Below are 19,580 nucleotides of genomic sequence, written 5' to 3' on the forward strand. Positions count from 1 at the left end.
GGCCATGCTGAGGCCGCGTCCCACATATAGCAACTTAGAAGGATGTGCAGCTATAACATACAACTATCTACTGGGGCTTTAGGGGAAAATAAACAAATAAATAAAATTGTAACCTCTCTGCTGTCTTCGGTTTCCACTTTCTTAGGTTTACTAATCCTGCCACTCATTTGTCCACCTTCCAGGCCCTGTGGTACCACTGCCTCTTCCCCTGTTCTTTGTCTTTGTGGCAGATGCCTTACTTTAAAATTCCTTTTACCAGGGTATTCAGAGGTGTGCAACCTGCCGTCTTTAACTGGGAGCCACCAGGTATTCAGTCTTTACCCTGCTCTTTCTTGCCCCCAGCCTGATGTCTTCCAGGCCCCAGGGGTGCTGCCTGGCTCATTTGCCCGACTTTAAGAGCCAAGATCAGATGTGGAAGAAACAGGATCAACCCAGAGAGCTGCTCATAGAAGGTGTAATGTCCTTTCAGCAGTTAGGAAAACCCCTTTGAGGATGCTTGCCAACGTTGCTTTATTTTTAATTTTTCCCTCTTAAAAAAGAAGCATATAGTTATTAAAGAAAGATTTAGAAAAAGGAGAAAGAAGAAATTTTTTTATTGCCTCTGTTTCTATCTCCTAAAGAAATTTGTTTTCATGTTGGTATATTTCCTGCTAATATTTTTCGTTACCAGAGTTTTATCAGTACTATGAAGCAGGAGATGGGCGGAGGGTCTTGCTACCTGCATCCCCTCAGGGGGCTGCCCTGCTCCTCTTCACTGAATGTCTAATCCCCACCCCCCCACGCTCCCAGAAAGGGATGAATCTTGACACCCATTCAACAACTAATCGCCCTAGAAAGGGAAGCCCTGAAAAAGAACAAGACAGAGTTTCGGCCTTTAAGATGCTGTCGTGGCAGGGCAGGGAGCAGGGGATTGTTCAGACAAATACACAGAGGACGGACAAGAGAACTGCAGAAACAAAGGCAGGAACAGGAGGCTGTATCTGGAGAGGAGGGAAGAGGCCTGGGAGAATGAAGGGTCAGTTAAGGAACAGCAGAAGATGAGGCTGAAAATGTGTGTCAGGGCCATGTTATAGTAGTTTGGTGCCTGGCTAAGGAGTTTGTCCTTAATTTAATGGGTAGGGGAGCCAGCCATTGAAGGCTTTGGAACAGGAACAGGGCAAAATCAAGGCCACTGTTTAGGAGTGAAGGCTGGTAGGGGGTTTCACCTCTGGCTCCAGGCCTCTGACACCCGCCCCTGCCTCCCCCGCCTCCTCTTCCCGGCCCACATTTACAGGTGTGGATGATGGTGCCGACATCCCCAGGGAGCTGGTGGTGGGCATCTACGAAAGGATACAGCAGAAGGAGCTCAAGTCCAATGAGGACCATGTCACATATGTCACCAAGGTGGAAAAGTCCATCGTGGGCATGAAGACAGTAAGTGCCCACTGCGGAGCCGCACTCGCACTCGCCTTCTCTCCCCCGGGGCCGCCAAGGCCCTGCATCTGCATCTCCTTTGTTTCTTCCTGATGTCTCCTCCCATTCTGCTCCTTACCTGTCAAAAACACTTTTCCATTATTCATTCACTTCATAGCTGTTGAGTGCCCCCTATATGCCATGCACCACACCCTCTTTTCTGCACTTGCCTGATTTCCTCAGTGCCTCTTGCTACCAGCTACCGTAGCAGGAGACACTGTGGTGAGATGTCGGAAGGACTGCCCGGGGGTCTAGGTTGAAGCATCTAGATGATCAGATAGGGAGGTTTAGGATGGGATGGATCTTGGGTCCTCCTGGCTGGTCCTACTGAATGGAAGACAGGAAATGGGCTACAGTGGGCTCTAGACTGTGGGGTCTCAGCCACTGGGTGCCCCTTAGTTGTGACCTGTGTTGTAGTTTGCAGTATGTTCCAAGTTTGCAATGATTTTTAAAGTGAGCATTCCCTGGGCCGGCCCCGTGGCTTGGTGGTTAAGTGTGCGCGCTCCGATGCTGGTGGCCCGGGGTTCGGATCCCGGGCGTGCACCGAGGCACCACTTCTCTGTCCATCCTGAGGCCGAGTTCCACATACAGCAACTAGAAGGATGTGCAGCTATGACATACAACTATCTACTGGGGCTTTGGGGGGAAAAATAAATAAATAAAATCTTTAAAGTGAGCATTGCCTATGGGTTACTACACTACTGATACGTCAGCAGAGGCCCTTATGCCATAAATATAAAGGTTCTGGTAGCCACCTCCCTAACCATCTCCCTAACCCTAACCATCTCCAGTCCTCCTCCTCAAATTGCTGGCTCAGGGAGCGGTGTGGGGACCTTGTCTGAGGCTCTGCACCGGACCCCTCCTCTCTGTCTGGGCAGAGCTGGCCCTTCTCTGCCCACAGTCTACTGCTGAAGTCTTAGCATGTGTCCAGCTTGCAGATGCCCCTGGAATAGATTGTTTTACACACTGGAGCAGAGTCGAGGTGTCCCTGTAACCATCTCCCTCTTGCACACTTGCGTTTGGGTGCAGGTGCCGTCCTGCAGGCCACAGCCTGGGATGTGGGGGTGCCCTGAAGAAGGGCTTGGAGGGAAAAGGGTTGCCAGTGACTGGATTTGAACAGTCTGAAAGCTCTCTCCAGTGTCCTTTCTCGCCCTTGATGTCCTCATGTTCCCCAGCATAATGAACGCCTTCCCCCCAGCCTTGCTCCCTAAGAAGCATGGAGAAGGGGAAAGAGACCAGATGAGGAGAGAGGGGGCTTAGGGTCGAGTGCAGGCCCCGCCGTGGAACCCTGGGCTCCATCTGCTCTTCTGGAAGGCGGGTGCTGTGGGGCGGGGAGGCCTGGTGCTCCGGCCTCTCGCGCTGAGCAGAGCCCCGGCCACAGGTGCTCTCGGTGCCCCACCGCCGCCTGGTCTGCTGCAGCCGGCTCTTCGAGGTGACAGACGTGAACAAGCTGCAGAAGCAGGCCGCACACCAGAGGGAGGTCTTCCTCTTCAACGACCTGCTGGTGGTGAGCCGACCGCGGACGGGGGCCCTGCTGCCCTGCTCAGCCTTAGCAGGGGCCCGAGGGGCGCGGTGGGCCCTTGAGACCCCACACGGGGTGCTGTGTCCTCGGGGCCGATTCACCTTTCTCGTGGCGCTTCCACATCACGGGTGTGAGCAGCTCGGGCAGATGTGGTCGCTCCTGCTTTACAGGCACAGAGAGGGTGAATCATCTGTTCCTGGTTCCACAGTCGTGGTGGAAATGAACTAGGTCCCAGATCACCAGTCTCTCCCGCGTCGTAGGCAGCCTGGGGCAGGGAGGGTACAGTGTGCACAGCCCACAGCCTGGGGGTACGGTGGCCGGCGTGCACTGTCCTGGGAGATGCTGGGGTGTGTGTGTGCAGACATCTGTAGGGAACCCAGTCTTTGCTCCATTCCACAAGTATTTCAAGAGCTATGTGCCAGGCATTGTTCTGAGTGTAGGAGGCAGTGGTGAGCAGGACTTGATTTCTGTCTTCTCCTCGGCCCCCACATCCTCCCTCTCCAGGAGTCATATTGCACCACCTCTAAAATTGTCCCAAATCTACCCCACCTCTAAGGCCCATCTCCCACAGAGCAGCAGAGTGATCTTTCTAGAGTGCAAATCAGGCCCTGCGTCTGCCACGCCTCAGACCCGACCCTGGCTTCCCATGCCGGGAGAAGGAGGGCCACACTGCCCGCCTCAGAGCCTCCAGGGCCTCCCACCTCACTGCCTCCACTCCTCCCCTGGCTGCTCTGGCACCCGGCCCCACCAGCCGCCGCCCACAGGGCCAGGCTGGTTCCGGTCCAGGCCTTTGTTCCCGCCGCTCTTTCTGGTTGAAAAGCCCCCCAACCCCGGACCTCTGCCAGCCACCTCCCTCTCTTCCTCCAGGTCTCAATTCTGATGTCACCTCCGCAAGAGGCTCTCCCTCACCACCTAGCACAGTCACCTGCCCCATTACTTTCTATTCCTTACTCTATGGCACTGTCTTCAAAACACTTACCAGTTTCTGAAATTACCTTATGTATCCATTTCTTCATTTTGTTTTTTTCTTTTTTTTGCTTATTATGCTTTATTGATTGATCAGTTGATTTGCCCCCAGACGGTCTTCCTCCACGGTAGCATCAGCACCTGAGGGCGGGGCTCCCTCTGCCTCGTGGGCACCTCTGCCCCAGAGCCCAGCTCAGACAGTGCTGAAGAAATGTTTGTGCATGGAGCAGCTGGCTGGCTGAGCCTTCCTTCCAGTAGAGGAGGGAGATAGGAAATAATTAAGAAAACAAATAAACAAGATAATGTCAAATTGGGGGAAGGTGCTGTGAAGACAGTAGAAGAGAGTGATAACCATAGCAAGTGACTGGTGTTAAAGTGGACTTTTTTGTTTAATTTTGGTTTTGTTTGTTTTTTAGATAGGATGGTCAGGGAAGGAATCTCTAAGGAGGTAGCATTTGAGTTAAGATCTAAGAGAGTAATCCAGCCATGCAGTAAGCTGCAGGGAATAGCACATGCAAAGGGCCTGGGGTGGGACAGAGCCTGCCCTGTTCAAGCTATAGAAAGGACAGCGTGGCCTGAGAATAAAGCCAGAGTAAGGCAGGGATCAGATAGGGTGGGGCAGGAAGTGTGGATGGGCTTCTGAGCACAGTGGGAATAGCCACTGATGGGGTTTATGCAGTAAAAAACCATATTTTGATATTGTGTGTGTATACATATGTATATGTGTGTATATGTATGTGTGTGTGTATGAATTATCCTAAGTGTATGCATGTGTGTGTCTTTGTGTGTGTTTACTTGTGTGCTCAGTATCCCTGAGTGTTCATGCATGTCAGTGGGTGTGTGTCCCCCTCTCCTGGACAGATTCTCAAACTTTGCCCGAAGAAGAAGAGCTCCTCCACGTACACCTTCTGCAAGGCGGTCGGCCTGCTGGGCATGCAGTTCCAGCTCTTTGAGAATGAATGTAAGTCTCGGTCGGACCCCGAGATGTGGCCGAGGGCGGCTGGGGCAGTTGAGGGAGACGGGATGGGCTGTGGGGAGGGCGGAGGGGCGAGCACCCCAAAGGCCTGTCCACCCTCCGCGTCGGGCTGCCTCCAGCCCCACCTGCTGCTGCTCACGGCCCTGGGGGCCTGGGGTCTGGGTTCCAGATTACTCTCATGGCATCTCTCTGGTGACACTGCTCTCGGGCTCTGAGAAGAAGCAGGTGCTGCATTTCTGTGCCCTGGGCTTGGACGAGATGCAGAAGTTTGTGGAGGACCTGACGGAGTCCATCGCCGAGGTGACGGAGCTGGAGCAGATCCGGATAGAGTGTAAGGAGGCGGCGCACCCTGGGGTCTCCTAGGCTGGGCTTCCAGTCAGCAAGGAACAGGGTCGGCGTGCAGACAGACACCACTGAGTCCTTGCCCCACTCTGGAGTGAGGGTGGGGTGAGCCAAGGACCCTCCAGTCATCCTTCCCCGTCCCCCAGGCCCACTGCACCATCCCACCCGATGTGGGTGCACAGCTCTTCATGTTTCTTCACAATTAAAGCGAGGTATGCTAGGGCGTGCACACGTGTGTGCACATCTAGCCAGGCTGTGGGGCTGTGTGTGGGCCCCGGTAAACAGAGAACTCTGCCGTTTTTGGCCAGGGCTGAGTGAGCGACCAAGGCGGGCATGCAAACCAGATGTCTGGGAGCTCAGGGGCTTCTCTTCCCACCCAAAAGCCATGTGCAGCCTCTGCCCCGGATCCACTCCAGGTTCACATACTACATCTGGTTGTTTCATCTCCTTCATCTCTTTTAATCCAGAATCGTCCCCACACTTTATTTTTTCATAACTTTGTCTTTTTGAAGACGGGCTGGTTTTCTGACTGTCCCTCATCCTGGAGTTGTCTCTCTGTTCCTCTGAGGAATGCCTTGATTCTTGATTGTTCCAATCCAGGCACTTGAGAAAATTCGTGAGCCTCTTCAGAAGTCAATGGCTTACTGGTTGCTTTTTGGTTTAAGAAAAGAGCAGTGATGACCTGAACCTCTGCCCCTTGGAAGCTTTTACTGTTTAAGCATCGCAGTGGCTTCAGATAACCTTTAAGAAAATCAAACAAGAATGGACTCAGAAGCTAAAACAGAAAATAAAGGCAGACTTTGGACCTGCCTTATACGGCCACTTCATTTTTCTAAATTACTGGGAATCCATTAGGCAATAGGCAAGGCAGTGGCAGGGTTGGAGCAGGGGACCAGCATGACAGGGCCGTGCGTTTTAATCTCTGTTTTGGGAACACCTACCGTGTGCTGGGCAGTTTGTTCATATTCCGCTACTCCTCACAGTGACACTGTAAGGTAGGGGTTTGTCCCCACTTCACAGATAAAAATCAGAGTTCAGGAGCGTGTCCAGGTCATGCATATCAGAAGTGGAGGAGCCAGCCTCTGCGTTTAAGTTGCTTCCCAGGTTCCTGTACTTCCCATCTGAGAGTGAGAGAAGAGGTTCTGTTGAGAATTTCCTACGAGAACAACTAAATCCAGTTAACACAAACCCCACCAGACTAGACTGTATACCTCCCTGTGGCAGGAGGCAGGGTGCGTGCAGATCCCTTCCGGCACCCTGCTGGTATTCTTGCGTCCAGCCATGTAACGACCAGACTCTTTTCTTTGCTTTTTTTTTTTGGTGAGGGAGATCAGCCCTGAGCTAATATCTGTGCCAATTCTCCTCTTTGTTGCTGAGGAAGATTGGCCCTGGGCTAATCTCCGTGCCCATCTTCCTCTACTTTATATGGGACGCCGCCACAGCATGGCTTGACAAGCGGTGCGTTGGTGCACGCCCGGGATCCGAACTTGCGAACACCGGGCCACCGCAGCGGAGCGCGCGCGCTTAACCGCTGTGCCTCCAGGCCAGCCCCATGACCAGACTCTTTTCAAGGGCTGGATTGGAGGCTTAGAGATGCCACCTTGGCCGTTGATCTTGACCATTCTCAAGGACACGCCCTGAAATGGCTTCACTTCTCACTTTGTCAGAACGTCACAGATGGCTCTGTATGGCCCTGGGGAGCCAGAGCATCGGCAGTTGACGCACCTTTTCCCCCATCAGCCTGAGAGCAGCACGTCATGTCCCCCCAAAGTACAAGGGAGTAGACAGGCCAGCATCTGTTCTGTCAAGAGGTGGGTCTCCTCTCCTGCTGTCTAGAGGGCAGGGGCAGTGAGAGAGCCTGACGTCTGGCCCTTGCTCTTCAGATGGGGAGACAGAGAAGGAAGAGCTGAGGAAAGATGAAGGTGCTCAGGAGGCAGGGACGAAAGAAAGTAGAAAACAGAAAATGAAAACCAGCAACAGCTACCGCTCAGTGAGCACTTATTACCTGCCTGGCACAGGGCTGACGGCCGAACCTGTTGTGTTATTTAATTCTTGCCACATCTTTCCATGAGGTGAGTCATATTATCCTCATCTTAAATAGGGAAACTGAGTCTAACAGAGCTTAAAGAAGTTGTCCAAGTCCACGCAGTCAGTGACGAAACAAGATTCACACGCAGGTTCCTCGGGCTCCTTGCGCGTAATGACGACGCTAGCTTCTCCGAGGCCACGAGAGCCCCTCAGCGGGAGGAGCGCCCTCAGTTCAGGAGGAACGGCTAGTGTTGACCGATGCTGTGACTCGAGCATCAGGACACGGTGTCCTCGTTGGGGTTTGCGGTCTGGCGTCCAGGGAGACAGAGACTGGGACCTGGGAGAGCAGCTTTAACAAAAGGAACTGGAGTGGAGTGTCCTGGAAGAGAGCGGCTGAAAGGGGGATGTCGTGATGCCTGTCGGACCCCCAGAGTGGTGGCCGCAGTCCCCTGGCACCACCAAGAAGAGCAAGGAGCAGGTTTACAGTCTAGGGAGAGGACGTAGAGAGGAGAACAAGACAGATGCCCGGCCAGGCGGGCTGTGCAACGCCGGCAGAGCCTCGGGCGTGTGAGGGCTCCTCCCTGGAGAGCCCGGAGATCCTGCGCAGGCTCTGCCCGCTGGGCAGTCGGTTCAGCACCAGCCGCTGCTAAGGTCTGCCGTGCAAAGTATTCTTACACTTTGTAATAAAAGCTAATCTTTACTGAGCACTTGCCACAAGCCAGGCCTTGTTCTAAGTGCTTTAATATATTTCCTCATATAATTCTCTTAATGACACTTTGAAGTGGCACTGCTGTCCCCTCGGGTGAAGCACAGAGAGGTTAAGTAACTTGCCTAAAGCCACACAGCTGGGAAGTATCAGAACCAGATTCAAAGCGGGCAGTCCACCTCCCTCTTCCTGACCTCTTCTACGCCTCTCCGGTCTTCACGCAGGCTTTATGGTCCCCATGTGCAGATGAAGAGACAGGCTCGCCATGACGTGGTGCCAGACTTTGGGGTCTGGGTTTTGTAGCCCGTGTCAGGGAGCCTCTCTTCCTGCTCTCTCTCCTCGTCTCTTCTTCCCCTCTGTGTGGTCGAGGTCAGGGTTTCTCTCTGTTCATGAGCCTCTCCCTTCCCTAGGGGAGCTGGAGAAGCAGCAGGGAGCAAAGACGCTCTCCTTCAGGTCCGGTGGAGCCCAGGTGGACCCACAGTCGAAGCAGGGATCGCCTACAGGTGAGCCGGCTCCGCCCCGGAGTTCCAGACCCCAGGCCTGGGGTGGCCGGGCCCGGGCTGTGGGGAGGCCACTCGCCACGCCTGGGCTTGGGTTCCTGGGGAACGTGGTCGGGGGACATGCTCGTTTCCATGGCCGTTTCTTTCTGCTGAGGGGCTCCCGGCTTGCTGAATCCCCTGGGGCCTTAGCAGTGGGCGTGAGGAGGAAGGTGAGAGAGACACTTGTCGATTTACAACCCACACTAAGGCCCAGGGTCCATGTGAAGGCCGCTGTCCACCCTGACCTCCTGGCTCTGGTGGGTGCTACCTACCCTCCAGAGCCGGGCTCACTGGGGCGACCGGAGGTGTGGTAAGGAGAAACCTCATGAGAAAAGACTGCTGTGTCTAGGATGGGGGCAGAGTAAGGAGGAGGGGTGGCCAGAAGGGTCTGGAAATCTTGATCAGCCCCGTCAAGTCCTTTCCCTAATGAGCCACCAGCACTCTCTGATCCCAGCCCCAAATCCAGATAAACCCTCAAACTCCATTCTCAGATAGTTTCTTCAGACTGAATTCTTCACTCCAGACAAATCAAGCCAGCTTCAGGTTTGGTATCACCTTTGGCCACGTTCTCTAGACCTGCTTCCTTCCTCCACCAACATCCTCCCACCCCTCCCTTTACCCCCACCTACAGGGAGCCTGGGAAAAGTGCCCCCACCCCACTCCACCTGTCCCGAGTAGAGAAGCATTAGAAGGAGAGGTGGCATGAGAATTAAATCCCATCCCAGGGCTGGCCCCGTGGCTTAGCGGTTAAGTGCGCCTGCTCCGCTGCTGGCGGCCCAGGTTCAGATCCCGGGCGCGCACCGACACACCGCTTCTCCGGCCATGCTGAGGCCGCGTCCCACATACAGCAACTAGAAGGATGTGCAGCTATGACATACAACTATCTACTGGGGCTTTGGGGAAAAAAATAAATAAATAAAAATCTTTAAATCCCATCCCAACAGAACCCCAGCAGACCATCCAGAACTGTCTACTCATTAATTCAGTCGTTTCTTCTCACATCTGACAAACACTTACTTATTCAAAGCACTGGAAAGCCAGGGTCCCAGCACGGCATCACCTTGAGCTGAGACCCTCCGGTGGGTGTCGTGCTGTAACCCTCAGTCACCACCATGACACTAGACTGGACAGGCAGTGTCATGGGGCCGTCCCACCAGCTGGGAGATGTGATTTATTTTCCAAGCAAGACTTGGGGCTCTTTTAGCTGTGTGGAGATTCTCAGGGTGATGTCATCTTCTGCATGCGGGTTTGACCTGCCATCCTGCATTCATAGTTCTCCACCCTGCCTGGTCAGCCAGCACCTTTGTTTCTATAAGGTCAAGTACGTGGATCACTGCTTGTGTTCACAGCTGTTTAAACTCCAGAGTCTCTGACCCCCGCCCCACACTCTGCATCCCAGCCTCCTCTTTCAGAGGCTGTGACCCTAGTCAGGCCGGGATGCATGTCTCCAGGGCCCCGTCCATCAGGGGCCTCCACAATGGGGGCTTCTCCGCTCCGGACAGTGGCACAACTCCCTCTTGTGCTGCAGAGAGAGGGATGAGCACAGCCAGGGATGTGGCCCCCCCTGGGGCGTGTGAGAAATCAGAAGGCTCCAGCAGAGGGACCCTGGGAGGCCGCTGTGGCTGGGGGTGTGAGCCCGGGGGTGACTGAGCCAGAAAAAGTCATCAGGCTGTCCCTGGGGGGTCCACAGGGTCCCTGGCACTGTGCCAGGCCAGTCAGAAGGCCTAGGAGCAATTACAGAGCCATTATCAGCTCTGACGCCTGCCAGGCCCCTCGGTGAGTGCTGTTCAGCCTCAGCCCACTGACTCCCCTACTCAGCTACTGAGAGGGGAGGAACAGAAGAGGGAGCCTGCGGTTGAAGGAGACAGATGAATGCGCTGCCCACAAACACACAGCAGAGCCTCCTGTGTTTCTGGGAGCCGAGTACCAATGCCCCTCATAACCAGTTTTCACAGTCCCTATTGGGAAGGCTTTGACTGTGGGTGCCCACGTCAGAAAGAACATCAGAGATCGTCTGGTCTGTGGAGGCCCAGAGAGGTGTAGCATCTTGTCCAAAGTCACACAGCTTAAGGGGTGACTCCGAATTCCAGTCCACTGCCCCAGCTGCATCTCGTCAGCAGTGGCGTGGCACCCACCCGTCTAATTACAGGGATGCTTGGTTTGGGGGGTGCTGGGGGGAGAAGTAGTGATTAGTGTTGGGACTGGTGGAGAATGAGCCCTGTGCTCTTTGCATTCAAAGCCAAAAGGGAAGCTGCGCTGGGGGAGAAGCCTGCGGAGAGCACAGTGGAGGTGAGTGGAGGCCTGGTTGCCCAGGTGAGTGGTCGGCGCCCCTACTCGTCCTTCTTCTCACCGTGTCTGTTGTTTCTCTCTTCTCAGGTGTTAATCAATGCCTCCCCAGCCCGACTCACCATTTTTCCAATTTCAAGAGATACAATTAAAAGTTACCGCTAGTATGGTAACGCCACTGTTCCAGCGCCTAATTAAGCCGCAACACTTTCCGCCCATTCCCCAGCCGGGCTGCCCCCGCTGACTGCCCCCCATGGAGATGAAGCCCATGACACCTCCATGACGAGCCCCCTCAACTCCCAAATCCACTTCCCCGGAAACTGCTCCCTGAACCCCTAATAGTCACTGTGTCAGAGAACCCCATCTTCCCTTCCCACGCCCGCCGGTCCTCCTGTGGAGAATCACCCCTTAAGTCCAGTCCTCGAGTGATTGCTTCCCGGATGCCTGTTGGAGAAGTTGGAGCCTTAAGAGCAGGGGCAGCTGGGAGGGGGAGCTTCTCCCTGGTGCAGCTAGTCCTTCTGGAAAGCTGGCCGTGGGGGAGGAACGCGTGCAGGAGAAGGTGAGGCAGAGTAGGGCTGCAGTTGTCTTAGCGGTTTTCTCAGGGGGAGAGCTGATGACTCTGAGGATTGTCCATGTTGGATGGAAGGGCACGCACATCCCCAAGCCATACAGGGCAAGGAGCGGCAGCAGCTGGTCCTTGCCGGGCCCTCAAGTGTCACCGGGTTGGGGGGCATGCAGTTGCCCCTGCAAGCCTTGCTGGGCCCCAGTCCTCCCTCTCTTGCCCCCTGCACCCCAGGGAGCCCTCTCACTGCTTTTCTGCCAGGCCTCCAGGGACCACCAGCCCCTCACACAGACACCTCCCCTCCCAACTTCCACTCCAAGCCCCCGCTTTGAGGGGCGAGTCCTGCCCCCCAGCCTGGCCAAGCTTGGGGAAGCCCCTGATACCCCAGGGGAGCCCATTCTTCCTCTCTGCCCCCCACTGCCCCCACCCCCCACACACCTGTGTCTGGAGGAGGCACCTTTACCGGAGGAGCTTCCTGCCCCAGCAGCTGACAAGCCCCCAGGGTGGGTATTCCATCCCCTGCCCCTCATCCCCCATCTTCCTGCAGCTGCCCATTCTCTAGCCTTGCAGATAAACACGCGAAGTCATCAGCCCTCCAGTTTGGTCTACCAGCCCTGCCCGTGCCTTAGCCCGACCTGCCTAGGGAGGACAAGCAATCTGATGGCCCTGTCTCCCCTCCTGCCCTGCCCAGAGGGCCATGTGACTATCTGCAAGGCTGCCACCCTCAGCTAGTCCCAGGGCCCCGCCAGCTCTGCTCCCCTGCACAGAGGGCAGCCTCGCCGCCCAGCCTCTCAGCTGGACCCTGAGCTCTCTGTCCTCTGCCCTCTCCCCATCATTGCCTGGCCCAGCGCCCCTCTGGCAGGCGCTTCTCCATCTTCTCTGAGCTGTTCTGACCTGCCACTCATGTTCCATCCTCTCTCTCTCTGTCTCTCTCTCTCCTTTCATCAGCAGGAATGAGAAGGGGGTCAGAATGAGAAAATGTTTTACTGTCACTTCCTGCTTTTCACATATTGACCATTAAAGAGTAAGGCTCCAGGCTGGGGTAGGGAGGAGGGGGTGCAGACAGTGGAGGTGCAGCATGAGGCCAAGAGCTGTGGGCTACGTGGGGGCAGCAGCAGGGGAGGAGAAAGAGGGCCCAGGGGCTCTGGACTGGGGCAGCCAGGCATTCGGCCGGGGAGGGGCAGTTGTCAATCTGGGGGGCGAGAACAGAAGGGGACGAGTCTGCCCTCGCTGTCTCAGGGCACCTTTCTCCTGCGGAATAACTCAGACTACAAGCAGGTGGGGGAAGGAGCTGGTCCCTTCCAGCAGTGCTGGACAGAGGCCTTCTGCTCGAGTAAGGACCAGAGGGCTCCCCAAAAAGAAGGTGGGCCCCAGCCTTGCTCTCTGCCTGCCCTGTGTCTTGGCAGGGCAGTGAGGGGTGCGGGGTCTCGTTCATTTGTTGGGGGAATCTCAGGCCTAGAAAATGCTGCCGAGTTGGAGGTTGACAGTGAAGAATAAAGCCTGCAGCTTGCTGGGCATGGCCGTGGGGCTTGTGAACACTGAAGGGGCAGACAGAGAATGGCCCTGGGGAGCCTGTGGAGAGGGAAGCAGCCCATCGGGAGTGCACAGACCCAGCAAAGGGGGTCCCTGAAATTGCACCTTTTGCCAATAAATAGGGTTAGGATCTGCGGGTTTAGGGCTCTGAGATGGTTTTGGGCTGGGCTGTCCTGGTCTAGGCCTGGGGTAAGGTCTCCTCCCCTGCAGCCTCCGTTTCCCCCTCTGTGCTCTGAGCAGCAGGTCATGGGTGGTGGTGCCCAAGGACAGTAGGAAGCATCCTCAGAGAGAAGGGTCTCAGCCCCCCCAAAGGGCCCAGGTGTTGGCAGGGGATTGTGGGGTGTCCTATCTACAGGCTGGGAGCTGGAGGCTGAGGAATTAAACCCCTAACCTTCCTTCCACCCATTTCCTCCACCTCCCCCTGAGGGTAAGAGGAGGCCAGGCTAGTTCACAGTGACCTCCATGGTCTGAGGGAGGGGGCCACCTCCTCATGCCCCACCCAGAGGGTAAAGGTTAGAGTCCTTTTGGGGTACCCCCTCCTGCAGTGGGACAAATTTAACCAGGACCCAGGTTGGGCCAGAAAGGCAGCTGGGAACCTGACTCTGGCCTTGGCTGTCTGGGCTGCTCTCAAAGCATGGTCATGGCCTTGGGGAGTCTGGGAGAATGGAGTAGGTCAGGGTCACCCATCAGAGGTCCCTAGCCTTCTGGGGTTTGGGTGCCTCGTGATGTCAACGGTGACGATGAGCTTCTCCTTTAACAGAGCCGGTGGGAGGAGAGGGGCTTGAGAGGCTGAAAGATGCTGGATTGCCTGTCTGTGTCTAGTCTCCCTTTATCCTCCACACACCCCTGGGAGGCAGGGAGGGGACAAAGACTGTCACCCTTGCTTTTCAAGCTCGGAGTTGGTGGAGAGGGAGGTGGGAATCCACTCAGCAGGTCCATGAATTCAGACTGCAGAGTTATGCAGAACCTTCGAGTGCTTTGGTCCAACCGCCCATCACACCGATGAGGAGACTGAGGCCTAGAGAGTGGAGGCTGCTCAGTGTTGATGGCAGAACACAGTCTCTTGACTCCACCCAGGGTCAGCCCCTCTGTCTGCAGCCGGCTTTCCTCTGGGTGGAGAGATAGGGTGCGGGTCAGAGTGAGGGCACAGGAGACAGGAGAGTGGGGAGGGAGGCTCAGGGTAGCCAGTCCTAGCAGCTGGGAAGTAGTCTTGTAACATTTCATGCTTCTCTGGCTGTTTCTAAACTAGGTGTCAATTCACAACAGGCTTCAAACGTCCCAGCACAGCTCCGGGCTGGGGGCCGAGAGGGGAGCGCCGGCGCCGCTGCCAGACCTGCAGCCTAGCCCCTCGAGAGAGCAGCCCCCACCGCTGCCACTGCCGCCACCCACGCCCCCGGGGACCCTGGTGCAGTGCCAGCAAATTGTCAAGGTCATTGTCCTGGACAAGCCCTGCTTGGCCCGCATGGAGCCCCTGCTGAGCCAGGCTCTCTCCTGCTATGCCTCGTCCTCCTCCGACTCCTGCGGCTCCACACCCCTGGGCGGCCCAGGCTCCCCTGTCAAGGTCATCCACCAGCCTCCGCTGCCCCCACCTCCACCCCCCTACAACCACCCTCACCAGTTCTGCCCACCCGGCGCCCTGCTGCACCGGCGCCGGTACTCCAGCGGCTCCAGGAGCCTTGTATAGACTCTGCCACCACGCTGTGGTCCCGGGAGGGCTGGTTGCCGGGGGCATCCAGCGGCCCGACTGCCCCTTCATTGTTCTCCACCCCCTGGCACGCTGCATTCCTGGTCACCAATCACTGTCGTTTTGGCAAGAGAACCCCCATCCCTGGCACCTGAGTTTGCCTCGCCTGACTATGCTTCCCCTCCTCAATTGAGCACCCCTGTCCCAAAGCTGGAGACACCACCTCACTCTCTGGGGCTGGGCTCTCTTGCTCCTGCCACCACTCTGGCCACTTGGACCATGAACTGGAGGAAACAGGAGCTGAGGGCCTAACCAGCTTCTGGGTCCTGAGTCTGGTAGGACTCAGGCTGGGTGGGCAGGTGCGAGGGGCTGGGTGGCCAACACCCCAGCATTGGACAGAAGGTGGCCTGGTTTACCACTCCAGCACTAGATGCCACAATGAGTGGAGGAGGCTTGGCCCTGGATCCCTGGAGGGGCCAGGTCAGGAGGCGATATGAGGAGGGGGCTTTCTCTGCTGCCCCTGCTCCCCTCCCCTAAGCCCACGGTCTCAAGAGGCTGCTCCTCCATCCCCAGGGATGTTGGCTGTCCTGACCACATCCGCCCCCTCCTCCCGGGGCCTTCTCCTGCTTTCTCAGGAGCTGAGGCCCTGCCTGCTCAGGGCTGCCCAGACTCCAGGAAAGCTTCAAGAAAGGGAGGAGAGAAACGGGGGCCACTCTCAGCTCTCACTGGGTCAATTCAACAGACCTGCAGAATTGTGAGGTCATGTATTTGCAAAATGCACCTTTTTAAAGAGTTTCTTCGTTCCGTAGCCCCAGATAATACCCAGCCAACGCAAATTGCGCATGGGGCGTAAACCTAAACACGCACGAAGAGCACCAGGTTAATTTCTTCCGTTGTGGATGCGGCAACAGGGAGCAGGGGCGGGGACTTGCCCCGGGAGGGGAAATGCAGCCAGCAGAGGTGGGATCTGGACCCGAGTCAGGGCTCCCTTGTGGTCTCCGTGAGTGATTGGGACGCAGACATGGACGAGAGGAGCTGGTGCTCCAGGGGCACTGGCATTTCCCCTTCTGCCATCCCAAAGTAGCCCCTCAGCCTTTAAATCCCCACCCCCTGCTTCCCCCCACCAAGGCACCAGACCTGCCGCCGCCAGCTGGGGTAGCTAAGAGTTCCCACACCCTCACAATTGCACAGGAGAGCAAAGCAGGGCTTGCTGACCTCAGGTTCAAGCAGAATCCGAGAGTCAACCTTTATGGGCCCCGCGGAGCCTAGGCAGCCCAGCCTCCGAGACCTCCAGGGCAGTACCACCGCTGCCCCAATCGTGGCCCTTTCAGGAGGTATCTGTCCCAAGCAGGCTGGACTCTCCAATCCTGTGCCAACAGCTCACTGCTATCTTTCGTTAAGATCCCCTCCCACTTGGAGCCCATTTTCAAAGCATCCCGGGAGATGGAAGAGAATGTTGGCCAGGTCTAAAGTGAATTTGCTTCTCCCCGACCCCTGCCCCACACCCCAACTTCCGTCCCTGGGCCAGCTAGGAGGCGCAGATTCTTCCCCGCCTTCAGAGTTTCCAGATGACCTAGTTTCGTATGTATGTGTGTGGTCACCAGGTGTCCCTATGATGTCACCCAGCGAGTTTATTTCTGGCCCTGTCTTTGTCAGCCCGGTTTCCGTAACTTGTGGCCAGTTTGCTGTCTCCTCCCACTGTGGCTCCCCAGCAGGTCTGCTCCCCTGTCCTTGTTGCCCTGGCCCCTCTCCCGTGTCTTTTCTGGAACAGAGTTGCTCCCATCAGAGCCTTTCGGAAGGGAGCGGCTGACAGATGGGGTCATGAATCCAGACATGTCTGATGCCCTTGGCCGGGGCAGCAGGTGTCAGGGTCGTGGGAGGCAGTGGAGTTGTGGGGTAGGAGTGGATGATCGTGAATGAGGGGCAGGACATAGAGTGGGAGTTACGGGTGGGCGGCAGGGAGTGAGTTATGGAGGAAGAGGAGTTATGAGGTGCCTGAATATGTTTATGGGGTGGGGACCACGAGTGCCAGGGGCTGCTGAAGAAGGGGTGCAGTCCCCACTGTGCTCACATAGTGCTTCTGGTTGACCAAGTGCCCTCCTCCCAGTTGATGGGCACACCGACTCTGGCCCCTCTGCCCATCTCTGCTGAAGCCCCGACTTTCCAGACAGGACCAGCAGAGGTCTTAAGGCTGGTGCATTTCTGGAACCTCTCTCTGAGGACCCAGGCGCTCAGGCATCTCACTGTCCTTCTCCTGTAGGGGCTTACACCTGGTCGCTGCGGTGGCTGCCCTGGGCCGCCCTGGCAGCAGTGGGAGTCCCGGCCTAGGAAGCAGACCAGTCTGGGGTCAGCAGCACATGGAGCCAGTCCTGAGCTGTGAGGGGCTTTTAATTCCTGAAGGCCTGGGGCAGGTGCAGCTGGCCTTCCTAACTGTCAGGGAAGCCGGAGTTCCTAGTGTCTGTAACCTCCCTCTCCTCATCATGCAACGGGCTAAGGTTGGGACCCACATCTGTCCCCGTTCCCAGAGCCTAGCCCCTAGAGACGTGGGACGAGCCTCCTGCCCCTCCCCATGGCAGTGGCCATGTCAGGGCCTCCAGCCCTTCCAGAGGCCCAGCTGGAGATGCTCTTGGGCCCTCCTGCTCTCCCAAGGCCGAGGGGCAGTGGAGTGCTGGCTGAGCTCCCAGACACGGCCTATTGGGTACATGCCCAATTACCCCAACATGGCCCCACTCTGTCAACTCTCTAGGCCTTACTTTGGGGGACCTGGGCCCCTCCCTCAATCTTAGCTATTTGGCCCCAACTCCAGAATCAGAAGTGGGAGACAAAACTAGCTTTCCCACCCATTTTTGGCAAGTTGTACCTCAAGACCTGGAGTGAGATCCTGCCCTGGCAGCCTAAGCTGGAAGCCCGCCCGCCTGCCTGTGTCCAAAGGACACATCTATCAGCCCTGGGCCCTGGACCCCCCGCCTGTCCGCCCACAGCCTGCCAGAGTGTCTCTTTGTGCCCAGTAGCTTCCTGATAACCATCTGTCCATCCGTCCCCGCGTTCTGCCGTCCTTCCCTTCTTGCTGCACTCCCTCCTCCCTGCGCATGCCCTTCCCCCCTGGAGAGAACCCTCTCTAGGGAAAGGCAGGGTGGCTGCACCCAGCGACTAATCCAAATGGCAAATATTTTGTAACAAAATAGCCCAGAGGTATTTTATCTGTTTAATTCATAGAGATTTAGAGATTATATTGAAATATGTCACTTGAGCAAACTGTGTCGGTTCTGTTTCTTTTGTTCTCCAAGAGGGAGGGCCCACCTCAAATCAGAGCATCTAACTGCAAGAGTCCAGGCAAAAGGACTTTCAGATGCCCTCAGGCCTGGTGTCTCTGCTGGGCAGCCAGGCTCCAGGCCGCTCTCCTCGGGCCATAGCGGCGTCATTCCGTCCCCAGGGTGACGTGCTTCCAGCTGTGATGTGACAGGATTAGGAAGCCTCGCCTCAAATAAATGAGGCATGGGTGCGGGGAGTCATCTGATGGGTGGGCACCGGGTCAGAGCTGTGGGCTCAGGGCCAGGAAGGTGACTCCCACCAACACACACACACTCAGCCTTTAGCCAGTTGTTGAGACAGCAGGTTTCAGTGGAGACCAGGGGCAGCTTCGGAGGCAGGACGCACCCCAGCTGCCAGGGTGCATCCCGGCAGAGTGAGGGATGGAGGCTAGGACCCCTCTGCCCAGCCTGGCTTTCTGCAGTGGAGAGCAGGGGTATGTTGGAGGGTCAGGTTCCATGGACTATGCTTGATCATCAGCCTCAGGTGGTTTTCACCAGACATCAGCTCTGGAAGCCTGACCTTCCAATCACAGGGTCTGGTTTGACAAGCCCTGGGGTGTACTCTTGCTGAAATGGAGGTAAGACAGGCTCAGGTGAAAGGATCCGGGGAACACTGTCGGGAAAAGTGCCTGGAGCCACAGAGTGCAATGGAGCAAACATTTACCGAGCCCCGCAGGGTGCCAGGTCCCCTGCTGGGAGCTGGAAGGGATGCCAAGATTCTGCAGAGGGATAAGGCGACAGCCAAGTGGCTGTAACGCAAGAGAGAAGACTGAAATCTGGGCTGGAGAGAGACTCGAGGTGCTTGGGTGAGCATTCACAGCTACGTGCAGTGCCTAGATCAGGCCCCACAGACAGGGGCTTGACATAGGGCGATTTCTCCTGGCAGGGGAGGGAGGAGAGAGCCTTCCAGCAAAGCTGAGGCATCAGAGGGACTGCACCATGGGAGAAAGGCAACTGGCCGGGATGGCTGGTCCGGGGACACCTGCAAAGAGGGCATCCAGGTCTCCTGGTGACCAGAACTATGAATACCCAGAAACCCAGACAGCTCCCCAGGCTGGGTGCCGTTGTCCCCTGTTAAAGTGAGAAGGCACGTGGCCTCACCCTCCCACCGGGGAATGGGAAATTCCAGGAGAAGCCTGGGGCCAGCTATGACCTGTCCCTCTCTGGGAACTCTCTGGGCCAGGAAGCTGAGGACTGGCCCCCCGAGAGCATCCCTGAGGAGACCCAGCTCAGCCCAGCCTGGGAGAGGGCCCAGGGCCAAAATGGCCTGCTGCCATCTGTGGGGGGACGTGGGCCGGTGCCACCATTCTCCATGTCTTCTGGCCCCTGAGCCCGTCTAGAAGGATTGGCCGTCCCTCTAGTGAGAGAGGGAGACCATCCTGTTCTGACAGAGCCCCTCTGGTGTTCCAGGCCCCTCTGAGTCCATCTGCCATAGGGATGGAGAGCTATAGTCAGTGCATCTCCCTTGTAGTGACCCTTCAGATGAGGAAATGTAAACTCATGAGCCATTGACTTGGACTGTTTCCAGTAAGGGGTCCCAGGGTTTGCAGGTTTCTGGCTGAGAGCAACAGGCCAGAACAAGATGCCAGTGCTGGAACTCCAGGAAAATCCAACAACAAGCTTATGAACACCTGGTGTGCAGTGGGCACTGGTCTTGGGCAGGGGACGTGCCG

At 56.5% G+C, this 19,580-nt stretch overlaps 1 protein-coding gene across 1 annotated transcript in view; it reads left to right on the forward strand.

Annotated features, from left to right (window-relative positions):
- The window catches only part of IQSEC3 (IQ motif and Sec7 domain ArfGEF 3), a 109,175-nt gene extending 91,339 nt beyond the window's left edge, over positions 1–17,836 (forward strand). Inside the window, exons 8-14 of the mRNA XM_087442920.1 lie at positions 1,274–1,413; positions 2,834–2,959; positions 4,802–4,901; positions 5,086–5,247; positions 8,403–8,495; positions 10,771–10,844; positions 14,162–17,836. Coding sequence (XP_087299046.1) covers positions 1,274–1,413; positions 2,834–2,959; positions 4,802–4,901; positions 5,086–5,247; positions 8,403–8,495; positions 10,771–10,844; positions 14,162–14,596 — 1,130 coding nt within the window. The 3' untranslated portion in view covers positions 14,597–17,836. The remainder of the gene's footprint in view (positions 1–1,273; positions 1,414–2,833; positions 2,960–4,801; positions 4,902–5,085; positions 5,248–8,402; positions 8,496–10,770; positions 10,845–14,161) is intronic.
- The last annotated feature ends 1,744 nt before the right edge of the window (positions 17,837–19,580 follow it).

The sequence above is a fragment of the Ceratotherium simum genome, chromosome 17 (assembly GCF_057802395.1).
Source record: "Ceratotherium simum simum isolate JZ-2026a chromosome 17, ASM5780239v1, whole genome shotgun sequence".
In the NCBI taxonomy this organism is placed as follows: Eukaryota; Metazoa; Chordata; class Mammalia; order Perissodactyla; family Rhinocerotidae; genus Ceratotherium; species Ceratotherium simum.